The 14,489-nt window shown below is 43.2% G+C and overlaps 1 protein-coding gene across 2 annotated transcripts in view; it reads right to left on the bottom strand.

Moving 5' to 3' along the window:
• Amotl1 (angiomotin like 1) overlaps positions 1 to 14,489 on the bottom strand; it is a 132,518-nt gene that overhangs the window by 12,943 nt on the left and 105,086 nt on the right. For both annotated transcript variants that reach the window (XM_071616632.1, XM_027951410.2), the window contains 3 exons: positions 12,474 to 12,619; positions 9,052 to 9,201; positions 3,426 to 3,616 (listed from right to left, as the gene is read on the bottom strand). In XM_071616632.1, the coding sequence (XP_071472733.1) occupies positions 3,426 to 3,616; positions 9,052 to 9,201; positions 12,474 to 12,619 (487 nt within the window). The remainder of the gene's footprint in view (positions 1 to 3,425; positions 3,617 to 9,051; positions 9,202 to 12,473; positions 12,620 to 14,489) is intronic.

The raw sequence follows: 14,489 nt of genomic DNA, 5'->3' as shown, positions 1-14,489 counted from the left end.
TACATATGTAGAATGTGCCTCAAAAAATGCAAACTATGACTGAAAACATATCATAAAAGCAAATAATAAGGCAAAAAATGTTTTAAATATATTTACAAAATTATAAAATTACTCTATAGTGCACAAAATTCATCAATATAGGAATTAGCGACTAGAAACATTTTCAACCAACTGACTTTTGGAGAACTCACATAGAACCACAAATTTAAAAATTCATGCTTATACTGACAAGTAAGGACAGCAGGCACAATTAGATGAAAACAACATTGAAGGTAAATAATGCATTGCTTTGAAATTCATAAAAAGTTTCAAAACCTTCTCCACATGTGGAAAATAAGTTAAGCCACTAACAATCCTGATCAGTGGCAGCAAGATGCATAAAGATGACAAAATCAGTTAGTTTATAAAAATTATATTCTTTGTTTAAAGATCACTGCTTATAAATGTGACCCATGTACCAGTGGCTGAAAAGCCACAAAACTAATAGCTGGAAATAATAATTTTTACCAATTTATCTGTAACAATTCAGCAACTAGACGTGAGCTTAGAATTTCAACCTTTCTCAAAAATGCTTTATTTTTCTCCCCACCCCACTGCGCCACCTTGTTATCAACAGAAAGGCAACACTGACATTTCAGAGATTTTCTATGAAAAGAACATTAAAACTGGAGTAAATATCTGCACATCTCTGAATCCAGCCCCCTCACCCTTGTTCTGGCTGTGGGAAGGGGTAAGGCTACAAAGGGGAGGGCAGTTTCCCACAGAATTATCAGATGCTTGAAGAGGATATGTGGAAATAAACAAGGTGGGGGGGAGGGAGGGATGGTAGAAAGGGACTCCAACTCTCCATTTAGGCCTCCAAACAGGGCAAAGAACAACAAGACTGGGAAAAATCCCACAGAACTACCATTCTCTGAGATAAGAGCCATTTCCTCCTGTATGAAGGCTAGTGAACAACTCTGGGCCTAGAATCTGTGAGAGGGTCTGTGTGGTTCTTCTTATGTGCTCCTCCCTGTACCCATCACAGGGTCTATTTATCCACCACTTCTGATTGTATGGTCCAGTTCCAATCATCCCCTTAGGACCCAAGATCCCAAACAGAGTCTAATCTGAAAAATTAATAGAAGTTGAAACAATAATAATACATGAAGGGCCCTTTGTCATCTCTCCAGGGTGACACAGGTACACTGCTATGGGCACTTTAACATCCTCAGTTAGAGGAATGTGTTCCCTGCTCTTAACCAGTCCAGAATTATAATTTCCATTTCATACATGAGATCAGAAACCCTCAAAAGGCTTATCCCAGATCTTATACCCACAATCAGCAATAAATGGAGAGGTCTTGAATGCAGATCTCCTGCCTCCCTGTGCAGAAATCTTTCCTCTTAAACCCACACAGAGAAAGCAAACCCCCAGGGACATCACTGACAGTGATACATGTGGTTTTTTTAAAAAAAGGCCAAATTTGGGCTAAGGTTATGGCTCAGTGGTAGAGTGCTTGCCTAGGCACTGGGTTTGATTCTCAGGACCTCATATAAATAAATAAAATAAAGGTCCATCAACAACTAAAAAATTATTTTTAAAAAAGGCCAAATTTCTAACTGTATGATGTTCTGTTCTCATACCTAGGACAGAAAGGTAGTTACCAGCTTAAAAAAAAAAAAAAAAAAAGAAAGAAAGAAAGCTGGGGGCTGGGGGTTGTGACTCAGCAGTAAAGTGCTCACCTAGCATGTGTGAGGCCCTGGGTTTGATCCTCAGCACCACATACAAATAAATAAATTAATTAAAAATTTCAAAAAGGTTAAAAAAAAAAAAAACCCAAACCCTAAAAAGCTGAAAATAAAAATCTTCCAATTATGTAAAAATCAACAAATATTTCAGAGGGCTTCACTATTGCCACCTATAGAGTACGGAGACTGGGCTGGAAAACATGACTTCCCTTCAACTTTCACCCCACAGTTCTGGAGCATTCGTATCTTCTCAGGTTGTATATTTCCACTCCCAGAGTCTCACTTGGATGAACACTCTAGGTGGTTTTCCCTCAAAGCAAGGACATACAGAAGCAACATATACATGGTAGAAAATGATTTCAAAGTGGTCATTTTCCACGAGTCTGCAGGTTTTCCCAGGTGCAGAACGCTGGGGTGCCCAGTGGAGACACCTAGCCCATGAGATGGCAATCTTTGCTTTCTCTGCTTTCTCCAGTCCCAGGAGCTAACATCTGAGCATGCTACCAGGGATATTTCTTTACTTACTGATGAATCTGAGAGCCCATAAACAGCTTATATAAAATAACCCCTCCATGGACACAGGCTTTCCTATACTCATTAGAGAAGAAATAAGTTTTTATCCCAATGCAATGAAGAGCTGACTACATAACTGGCTTTTACCATTCCAAGCAGAACAATAGTTCTCATTTTCTAAGAGGTCTGGTTTTCTGAATGTTGCTTTGAGATTGAAGATTCCCCTCTAAATGTACTGACCCTACATTTTGGTGAACTAAATTAAATGCCCAATATGACTTCTGGGAAAAAAGTAAACTGAGTGAAAGGTAGTGAAGGGCCTGACCAGCCCAAGCAAAGCCACTCAGTATGAGCAGTCATTAGGACTACAGCTAAGGCCCAGCAGTCGAAGTGCAATGGGCACTGCCTTGCTCATTTGGACAACAGTCTTTGTGAGTGGTTTTTGTGGATTATGGCATATTTTGAGCTAATTTTAAAGGAAGAAAAAGACTTCTTACCTACAGAGAGAAAGTAAAACAACAGAGGTAAACATTGAACAGCAGAAAAAGATTTTGAACTACATGAATCAGGTTTTAGGTCAGAAAGATATCCATGTGACCAAGGTCCTCTACTACCTACCAGCACAATATGGAACCCACCACTGGGCCTCTCGTAGCCTTGATCCTTCACTTGTAAAATGAGGATACCTGCTCTAAGGGTCAAGACGAGGATTCTATGTTCTCCTCTGGCTCATGATACAGACCCAGTATTAAAAAGAATCACAAATATACTTTCCCAACATCACTCTTAAAGATCACATAGTATCCCAATGTGTGGGTACACTTCATATTATTAAATTAATCTCTTCTTGTTAGATTCTAGGCTGTTTGAAATGTGTTGGTATTTTCAGCCACACTGGGATAAACATCCTTGGACATGACTCTTTAGGCACTCATGTGATGATTTCCTTAAGACAAATGTCTAGATGAGAATTTTAAAACCAAAGGAAAGGTACACATTGCCAAATTATCCTCCAGGAATGTACACCATTTACTCTCCAATAGCACTGCAGCCTCTAAGAGATTATCTTTAGCTGAGCTTGCTTCCAGGGATGAGCCTCTGGACCACTTTGGATCCTGTTTGTTTTGGTTCGATGTTCTTCCCAGTGGTGCTCTTTTGATGGGCAGAGCACCGCTGTCTCACCTCTCAGCTGCAGCAGTGGCTGCAGCACTCATGGCGAAGTGACGGATGGTGCTCTCCTCCAGGTACTTCTGCTCCCACTTGGTCATGTCAGCCTCCAGGGCCAGGATCCGCTCCTCCTTCTCCCGCACGAGTTCCATGAGGGCCGGAGCATTGTATTCTGGCATGCTGGCTGGCTGGCCATTTCCATGTTTCTGGATAAGCAGAAATAACATTGTGGTGCTCAAAATGGGCTCTAAGGTTGACCACATCAACCCTGTTTTCACAGTTACCCACATGAAGCACACACGGTCCTGCAGCAATTCACACACAACCCTATCATGCCCATGTTCCCTCTCTCCAATGTGTACCGCCTGAACTCAGTGGATACAAACACCATGCCACCTGTTATGATTCAGATGTGAGGTGTCACTCAAAAGCTCACGTGTGAGACAATGCAGGAAGGTTCCAAGGAGAAATGATTGGGTTGTAAGAGTCTTAACCCAATCAGTGATTTAATCCTCTGATAGGGATTAACTGAGTGGTAATTGAAGTGGTCCGATGTGGCTGGAGGAGGTGGGAATTAGGGTGTGGCTTTGGTGTATATATTTGTATCTGGAGAGTGGGGTCTCTCTGCTTCTTGATCACCATGATGTTAGTTGCTTCCCTCTGCCACACACTCTGCCATGATGCTCAGCCTCATCTCAAGCCCCAAGAAATAGAGCCGGCCTTCTATGGACTAAGACCTCTGAAACCATGAGCCCTCAAATACACTCTTCTTCCTCTATAGTTGCGCTCCTCAGGTCCTTTAGCCACAGCAGCGAAAAAGCTGATTAACACACCACCTTACCTCCACAGTCCTCTATCTCACTTAATAGCTATACAATTCTGTAAAACAAACAATATCCCAATTGTACAGAGAGAATAAGCTTCTGAGAGGTTAAATTAATGGTAACATTCTCTCAATCAGTAGTAGAATTGGGATTCAAACTGAGTCTGGCTCCACAGCTCAGGGACTTTGCATGATAATAGTGGCTTGTCCAAGGCAATGCAGTCTACTTATATCAAATACAAGAGCAATGTCCAGGACACTTCTCCATAATTCAAGGAAGTGATTCCAGCTGATTGCTTCCCCTGGGGCTTGAAGACAAAAAGGAAAGGCCAGAAAGCAGGAGTGAGATGCCCAACATGCCTGCTATCAGATGCCAGAGTCTCTGGCAGTGGAGGTATAAAGATTTGCCCCGCCAAAGGCCTGAGAATAAGAAGCAAATTAGATAATGTACGTGAAAGCAAGAGATGTCTAATGCAAGACAAGGTCATTTTCTGGCCCTTTCTTTTCATCTGTGTTGGTAAGAGGAAATAAAATGGCTATTACCTGGACTGATCACATTTCAGAATTTTTTTCTCTGAATTCAGGTATGCTATTTCCCTAAGAAGCATGACGTGGGAGATGATGGGGTTTTCCAGGAAAGTCTAAACTCAAACCAGCAACAGAAATGTCACATCTCAGAGTCTCAGGTTTAGGTGCCCAGTCTGAACATGAGCCAGCTTCCTTTGCACTTGAGAGGAGAATGATTTCATCCCAGCTGTTGTACATCCTGGGACATGCATTCCCCTCATGTTTTCCAGTGATCACAAATTTTAAATGTAGAGCTACTTGCAAGGTGAGAGGTACTTAAATGTTTCACCGAGACCCACATAATGTTCTAGATTAAGAAAGGACTCGAATTACCTACAACAGCAGCTGGGTATTGATCTGCACTGATGTAATCTAATCCTAGCAGAGAAGAAAACAAATGTGCCTATGGGATTTTCTATTCAGCTTTTAAAAATTCCAAATATAAATTATCCCAGAAAGAGGCAGCTTGTCGGGGACTGACATTTAAGTAAAAATACAATGAAAGGCACATACCTGTCCTCACCTGACCTGTACAGGAAATCACTGATCCCATCTGGCCAGGCACCCGGACTCAGGCAGGAGGACAGATGAATCAGTCCACCAGATGAGAAGCTCCTCTATTTTTAGAAATTTTCCAAGAAAGAGCTCCCACGGCCTCATAAGCTGCCATCTATGCTTGTCAGTTTCTGTCTACATCTTTTCTGTTACCATCTCATCTGGCTTGTTTTTGCAGAATCCTCTTGACCTCACATGAGATAATGACAAACTCTTCACAGTCCCCCTAATTTGGGTCATCAAGTTATGTAATTAATACACAAGTTTCAGCCTTCAAGAGTACAGAGAGCATGGGCTAATGAGTAAGTCTGCTAGTTAGAAAATCAAAATGAGGGTCAGGCAGGACAGCTTATGACACCCACTTACTTAGCTAGTCCACATATATGTACTGCATAAGTACCATGTGCCAGGGATACAACAGTGAACAATGCAGGCAAAATCTCTGCCCTCGATGAGCTCACATCAAAGAATGTCTCAGTGAGCTACATGACCTTGGGCTGGCCCCTTAACTTCCCTGTGTCTCATTTCTCACTTCCAGAACAATCCCACCTTCTCTCATAAGATCCAACAGGACTACTGTGGAAGAAGTGAAAATTACTTAGAGTTCTTTGTTTAAAAATAAAAAAAAAAAGATGAAATTGAAAGCTCTTAAAATATATAAATTTTAAAATATATAAATTTTTCCCCTCCCATTTTTATCTTTCATCTCCCTCACAGTTTCTATTGATATTAAAGTACTATGTCACCTCGTGGTAGAGGAGATGTGACCTATAATGACAAGATCAGTTGAGTTTCTTTATAGGCTAGTCCTAACCTTTCTTTCTCTCCCTGACTCTTCAATCAGCCTTACTTCTGTTTGTCACCCTTTTTTTTTTTTTTTCCAGTGGAAAAGTTGGGTAAGTGGAGAATTTGGGAGAGGATACCAAGAATGCCCTAAGCCTTCAAATAACACTGAAGGTAATGATGTTAATATAAACGCAGCACTGAGAGTTTGCCTTTTCTAACCAATTGCTAAAGAAGCGCTTTTGTGCAGATTTTCTCAATTGTTGTTACAAGCATGAGCTAAGTATAATCAGTTTTCCTCACTTTATAGACAAGGTAGTTGAGGGGGCCAGGTGGACAGACTCAGCTGCATCCCAGTGTTAGTCTAAGGACAAAGCCTTTGTGTAGGGTGTTGATCCATTAAGTACTCTAAGCCACTCTTCAGAATCTTGTCCTGGGGAAAGTGGCCAGACAGAGTGGCTGGTCTTACTGCTTTGCTGAGGGTGGAGATGACCCCAGGCTTTGTTATAGTGTGACTTCAGCTTTGTTATAGTGTGATTTCTAAAGAGGTGGGATAAATGCCTGATTGCCACAGAGGGTGAAGGAGCAGGGTGTGGTGTGGGCTGTGGAAGCTCTCCCAAGGCTGCTCATGTCCGAGTCAAGAAGGGGCAGGCATATACTTGGCTGTGTGGGTGAGTGAGGAGGAGGAGATGGGAGAGGCCTGGGACAGTCTTTCCTGGAAAGGTCACGATGCTCAGATGATCCTGTGTTCCTGAGTGGGCTCCAAGTCATCCCTGCCGGGTGCCAGCAAAACTGCTCCACACTTGTCCAGGGGCTTCAGACCTGAGTGTGACCAGACTCTACCTTTTACAGCATCTGCCACATGGCACTGGAGCAAAACTCAAGAATATTTGGTTGCATTATTTTGTAATATTTTTACCTTTTCTGGTTATATAATAATGTATACTCAATGGTAAAATTAGAAAATAAAGAACTATTAAAAGAAAAAAGTAACGCGTATCTTTTTAACAAGAGGGCAAAGGCAACAGGAAAATCTCAAGTATATTTCATATCACAGGGGATATAATCATACTTTCATTTTAAACAAATCAAACTGCAATATTCTTTATAAAGAAATGTCAAGCATCCATGTTCTGTTCAACTCTAAAGATTGTCTCCTCCTCTCTGGTCTCATGTCAGCCATACACAGCTGCAGATCTATCAGTTCCTGAAGACAACTGAAATGGCAAGCTGAGCCCTTTCCCTGGAGAACTTCGATTCTAACACTGGGGCCCTCTGAGGTGTGCCTAGTCTGTCAGTTGCCTCTGCATATGGCAGGAGGAGGACAGAGGAAATAATGTGAGTGAGAGAGCACGAGTCTGCACGTGGGCAGCGAACTGTCCTCTGTGGCAATGATGGTATTTTTCAAATAATTCCAGATTCACATTTCTTCTTGATCCATCACAAAGATAACAGAGTCTGGTTTCAGAGCACTCAAAAGAAGAGCCAAATTCAGTAACCAAATTGCAGGGTGTGGCTAGCACATTAACTGGAAAAGAACATTCTTTTTGACTCTAAATATTGAGATGTGCCCATTTTGACAGCCAAAGACTTGCCAGGGTCTACTGTACTGGATACCAGAGAAGCCTGCCCTCATGTTGGGGAGGTTCGGATCTCAGTAACTGAACAACAGAGAACAGGCAAAGGGCTTAACCGATGCCAGAATATGTGGCACAGGTTCTAAGTCTCAGAAGACCAGAGAAAGACCTACTCCTCCTTGCAAGCCATCAACCAGGCAAGGTGGTAGGAGGTCGGGGTGAGTTTCTGGATTTTCTGGGCAATCTTGGTAACACCTTCTTTTCCCAAGTGCACACACCCAGTGGAAACTGCATGGCCTGCCAGGCAAGAGGGTGGAGTGGACCTGAGCTCATGCTTTCAAGTGTTTTCAAGTGTTTCAATCACAACCACTATGCCCTATCCAGTAGATAATTCCACAGAGCCTGCCTTGCATTTCCCTGATATCCCAATATACAGCACACCCTTCATCAGCTCTACAAAGGGCTTTGTCCACCATGTTGGCAGAGGTCATCTGCAACTGGGAACCTTTGATGAACCTGGACTGGAGCTTTTTTGCAGACTTCTCTGTACTGAAGCACCCATGGACCCTGAGCTGGATTGTTCTACTCAGCACTTACTCAGAGGTGAGTTCCACTATCTCCTCTCTGTTGCCAGCAGAGAAGAGGCAGAAGGAATAGCTTATGGCCAGTGCCACTTCCTAGGAGTGGTCTTGAGCTCCTTCCCCTGAAGACTCGATGATCACCATGTTCTGATTCTAATCCCTTACAGTGGTTTCAGCTGTACCACGGATTCTGCTCCTACACCACACTAGCAGCCTTCAGCCTGGCCACCATCTGTGCTCTAGATGGTTCTGTCCCTGATCCTCTGTGTCACATTCCCCTCCAACTTAAAAACCTCAGAGGTGTTGGCTCTCTTTTAATTACAGGAACAAGACCAATCCCGCCAGTTGACCCAAGGCTTTCTGCGATGGAGCCATGCTCCTCACCGTGATCTCACTGCATTGCCTGCTCACAGCGGCACCAAAACCGCCCTAGACTTGCCATGATGTTTCACGACCCTTTCCTTCACATATCCTCCTCTTCCTCTACCTCCTTGTTATTGCCCCTGAATATCCCAAACCTTACCTTTCAAAGTCCAGCTCACGTCTCCTCCTCTCTGAAGCTATTTAAAGGCAAATTCCATCCTCCCCCTAGACCCAAGTCAGGGACCCCTTTGTTCCTCTCTGTGTTCCTCCACAGTGAGTAGCCCACCTGACTCCCCCACTGCACTCAGGGCAGACTGCAGTGGCTGGCTCACAGGGGCCTCCATCCTCTGGACAAGAATCTAATTCACCTGCTGCTTAAGCCTGTCCCTCACCTGCTGGGTCCTCAGTGCATCCAGCTCTCTCTCCAGCCAGGTCCGCAACCTGCGCTCCATCTGCTCTCGCTTCTCACATGCGGACTGCAGCTGAGTCAGGGCCTGTTGCAGCTTCTCAACTTTCTCCACATATGCTTGCTTCTCTCGCAGCTGAGTGCAGAAGAGCAAAGAAAGCACAGAATTGAGACCCGTCATTCTCAATGGCGAGGGAAGGGTCGGACTACCTGGAGATCCTATTTAAACCACAGCTGTGTGCACCTCTTCTTCCTGTCCCCCAGGGCTGCTGGTGACAGAAAAAGTTCACACAAAGGTCATCAGTTACACCTGGAGTGGCTAAGAAGTTTGAAATGGAAGACCCTCCAGGATACCTGCATTTGATAATTTGTTCAGTTTTGAGCTCAATGTTTGATCTTTGCTTAAATTAATTATAGCAATGGAAATGAGGTTGAGAAAAAGTTTTTAATATCAAGAAGAAATGCTTATTCTATAATGTCAAAACTTGTATACAACATCATCACAACTGTTTGTCCATGAAAAAAGACTGGGAGGAAATATGTAAAGCATTAACCATGTTCATCTGTGTGTCAGATAGTAATTTCGGTGTATGAGTATTCTGTATGGAAAGTAAAGACTTTATTATTTCAATACTTTTCTATAATACAAATTATTTTATAATGAGGGAATTGTGTTTGTATACATGCATGTTATCCATTTGAGTATAAACATTTTTTTTATTATAGATATTTATGGAGTAACTTTCACCTGAAGATTTCAGAGTCCTTTACAGCTGAGAAGTTAACAGCTCTGAAGAGACAGGAAGGGCATACCGAACACTCAACACAATGGCTGAGGAAATGGAAATTAAGGTTGAAATGATTTATGTCAACTTCACATCAGGCATGGATTTAGGATCATGACAACAACTTCAAAATCTTACCCTCAGACTTTGTTTTTTTTTTTTCCATTTGGGAGTCTGGCTTGTGTTCATAAATCCAGGCACATTTTTAGATTTCTGGGAACTGGCTGATGCCAAAAATCAGGTTGAGGCATTTACTTGTTCTGGTCTCAGGTGGGAGACACCAGATCCAATTTCCTGTCATTCTGCACCTGGGTGTGCTGATGCCCTGCAGGCAATCCAATCCTGAGCTCCAGCGGAGACCAGGCTGGAAAGCTAGGATGTGTTAGTGACTTTGCAGCTTGCTTGTTTCTGACTGAGTGGGCAGCAGTGCTGTATGCTACACCTATACCCTGACCTCTTGGAAGTCACTAGAAGAAAATGGAGGCATTTCCAATCTTACAAAGAGGGACAGAAACTTGAAAGATTTTTCTACTTCTCTTTTGGGGGTTCAGTTCTTATCTGAACCCTTTCATTCATTGTGCTTTTGAACATCTCATTCAATTTAGTAGACTTCTGAGAACCCAATAAGCACTGTTTTTGTGCTTTTTAGAAGCCTCAGTGGACTCAATATTTTATGTACCGTTCATTTGTACATTTTCCCCTACACACAGTTTCCTGAGTATGTAGTCAACAGAATACAAGCCAGCACGAGATTTGTCTGTTTTGGTCCCTGCTGGCCAATGAGCAGTGTGTCCTAATGTGTATTTGTTGAATAAATGAATGAATATTATCCCTAAGCAACTGCAGGCATGAACTGTCTCCTTTGCTTTTTATCACCCTTAAGTCTAGTAGGAATACATCATGATGAGAAGCATCTGTAACAGTGATGATAAGAGCCAACATTTTTAGAGCACTACCACATCAAGCATGGTGTGTTATGTAGTATCTCATTTAATCCTCCCAAAGGTAGTAGGAGGTAAAATCCTTTATTATCCCCATTTGAGAGATGAGAAAACCCAGTTTGAAGAAGCTGAGTGACCTGCTCAAGGTCAAACAGTTGGTATGTCCTGGGGCTCACATCTCACCTCCACACCTGGCTCTACAATCTACTTTCATCCACCACAGTAACCTAGTGTAGGCATGTGCACTGAATTAAGACCTTTCAAAAGAAACTTATTAAGAACAAGCAGTGAGGCTGGAAGTCAGGCACATGTGACGCCACTAAGCAAGGATGTTTCATAAAAACCATGACAAGAAGAAACCCTAATGGCGATTGTAAAGAGCCTGTCTTCAAGGATCCCACAGCCAGCTTTCACTTTAACAGTACAACAATTTAAAAAATTATGATTGTCCTCAGCTCCACACAGAAAGACAGAGCCACAGGAAATTATTTCAGTGATGACAATAATAAGTCCAGGCCTCCCTTCCTCAGAACAGACCTCCTGTCCTTCAAGGGTTCAGGTCATTTTCTGTGGTGACAAGCGAAATACTCAGCTGCTGCTCGGGATCCTCCCGCTAATATTAGAATCGTCCCTACACGGGGTTTCTGAGGCTTCTACTGGGCAAGGCCCTTGTTTACCGAAATCCCTCCTCTCCAGCTGCATTCCCTTCAAGTACTGAGGTTTGAGGGGACATCTGAGTTACCTGGCCCCAGGTAACATTTTCTGAAGGGAAAACTTTTTTTTTCTTTTCTTTTTTCAACAACCACAGTTGCACAGTGGTTGTTTGTGTGCCAAAGCATCCAGCTAAGTACTGACGTAGACTGTTTCAGTTAAACCTCTTGCTGACACAGCATGTTTGCCTCCCAGGAGGGAATCTGCTCAGGTCATCTCCACAGCACAGGGGTGCCTGTGTCCCCCAGGGAGCTGGATGGTGCGGGCACAGGCCCCTGGCTGCCTGGATGCACCTCCCTTCCTCTCCTGCCTTGACCTCACAGCCAGGCTCCTCTGGCTTGAACCTTAGAAATGGTTATTCTGACTGCTCAGTCAGGCTTAAAGGGAAAGTGCACATCACAAAAGTTAAGCTGAAGGGTGATTTCATCAGACTCTACTAAATCCGGTGTTTGAGTGGGATCCAAATTTCCTGGACTAGGAGCAGGAGGTACTGTATGGGTCAAGACAACCTCTGGAAATTAGAAACACATCTACGGGATACCACCCCACACTACTCCACCAGAAGGCTTTTGCCTTTTTCTATGTAATCGGGAGCCTAAAGACACAGCGACTGAACACTTTCCAAAAATCGTTAGTCCCTTCTCTGCATAGGCACCAGTGGTTTCCTGTTCTTATATTTATTGCCAGCTCTGGACACTTGCCTACCAGTGGGCTGCAGGCTGGGCTTAAGGTTGTGAGCTCTTTGCTGATGGTATTCATGTGTGCCTTTCATACTCTGCCTGGCTCTGGGTGGATAAACGCTGCTTTTATTCATTTATATTTGGGAGGTTTCCCACATCCCTCCCCGGTCTCAACTCCTTGGATCTGGATCTGGTTAAAGTAAGCAGGGGTAGGAAAAGGAAGGGGAGGCCCTCAGGCCCTCAGTCTGCCTCCCTCCTCCCTGACCCAATCACCCTCCAGCCTGGTCTCACCTCCTCTTCCAGCTTGATGACTCTGGCCTGGGCATTGCTCAAAGCCTGGTCCAGGATCTCAATGTGTCTCCGATGGTCCTCACTCGCAGTGCGCACAGCTGCTAACTCCATCTCTAACTTCTCCTTTTCTTTTAAGAACTCTTTGTCTATAAGGAGACAAAAACAAAACCACCTCTATCAGAAAAAGCTCAGTCTCTGGGCTCACGGCCAGTCTACATCTGGCAAGGATTAAAAATAAAAACGCATGCAAACGGTAAAGGATTGAATTACCGCTATTGCTCTCTCTTAATAGTGGTATGTAAGGTGAGGACTTTCTCAAAAACCACTGTTAACTCCAGAGACATTCCAGGCTGCAATTAAGAACTAGCCACCCCATGCTCTCCATAACTCACTTCCCTAGAACATTGACTTCAGTGCTTCAAACAGATCAATCAAATCAACCTTGTACCCATTATCTCATTTTATGCTCCACCTCCTCTGCCTCCATTTTCCAAGTCTGTGATGTAAGGGCAAACACTGAAAGTAATGATATGAATATTGTCATTCACAGAAAAATAAACCAAGGTTTGTTTTGTCTGAGGCCAGACAGTAGAGGGGAGTTTCCAGTCCAGGCCTTTAATCTCCAGCTGGATCCTCTTTTCATATGACCTGGCCCCACATTTTCTCCTAGTCCTATTCAAGAGAAAAAAGGGACCAATGCTTCACAGTCCTTCAAAGGCAATATAAGTGCCAGTGATGGTGGTTCTCTCTGCATGTGGAAGCCAGGCTAGGATGTCCTCAGTTCCTCTCTCCACCTCCCTCTACAGACTGCTGTTCTGGATTAAGCAGGGGTGTTCACAGAGTCATGGGATGAGCATTTCTTAAGGGAAAATGTGTTTCTTGTTACCAAAGCAATGTATTTTGTTTTTAAAGTAAACTATATGTCATTTATGGTACAGAAAACTCAATGTGAAAGTAAGGGTAAGGAATTGATTAAATAGACTACTGTAAACTCTACAACAGAATAGGATGCAGCCATTAAAATTAAATAAGAGAATCTTGGTGACAGAGAAAAAAAAACTTCACCGTTGATAAAAGGTGGTTACAAAACCACATGCACATACACTACTCCATATTTACAGAAAATAAGATATATCATTGTAAGAGCAATAATCAGAAATTGATTTTGGTGTGCCCATGTCACATCCTAGCAATCCACCCTGAAGCACATAGAGTCCCAGTCTGGGTGCTACACCAGCATGTTAACAGTGGTTGTACTCACTCATTATTCCCTCCTACATGTAGTCATTCATTCATTTAACAAATAAGTATCAGAAATTAAAGAGAAGCACTGTGGACTCTGAAGCAATAGAAAGAATGCTGCAGTAAAGGAGCAGAAAAAAATGTGGTTTTTGAAGACAGAGCATGAAAATTAAAAAGACACTAGAAGGCTACAAATATCAAATAACAAACTCACAACTTTAGAGCCAGAAGGGACCATAGGAAACATCAAAATTCAGTTCTATCCCCTTTGCTTTATGGGTAAGGAAAGGAAAGCCCGCTGGGGTGGAACCAGGTCCAGAATTCGGGTCTCCCGATGTCCTACTACAACGTCCTTCCCACGTGAATGCACTGCCCTCACACTGTGAAATTATGTGGATGGGATCAGAGGGCCACGGAGCAGCTTCTGCTAAATGAGTAAACTTTTAATCTTAAGTAGTGCCTGTGCTTCCTAGAAACAAAATGAGCCCACCAAGATCCTGACCCAAAATAGCACTGCTTTGGGGCTCTTGGTGCTTTATTGCAGTGACCAACTGCCCTCCTCCTTCCCCTTTCAGTGGCATTTGAAATGCTGCTCATGAAACCTCCTTTCCAATTCAAGGAAAATGGGCATGCAAGAGCCTGAACAAATGGGCCAACAGCTGCCCACCACCCACAGCCCTGAATAGGCCACAGCATTTCATTCTTTCTGTCCAAACTCACTGACATCTGAGCACCAGCTCCATGGTCAGATAATGTTTCAATGGGCAGGGTACC

The sequence above is a fragment of the Marmota flaviventris genome, chromosome 9 (assembly GCF_047511675.1).
Source record: "Marmota flaviventris isolate mMarFla1 chromosome 9, mMarFla1.hap1, whole genome shotgun sequence".
In the NCBI taxonomy this organism is placed as follows: Eukaryota; Metazoa; Chordata; class Mammalia; order Rodentia; family Sciuridae; genus Marmota; species Marmota flaviventris.
Note: the sequence above shows the minus strand (reverse complement) of the source record. Positions and strands in the feature narration are given on the sequence as shown.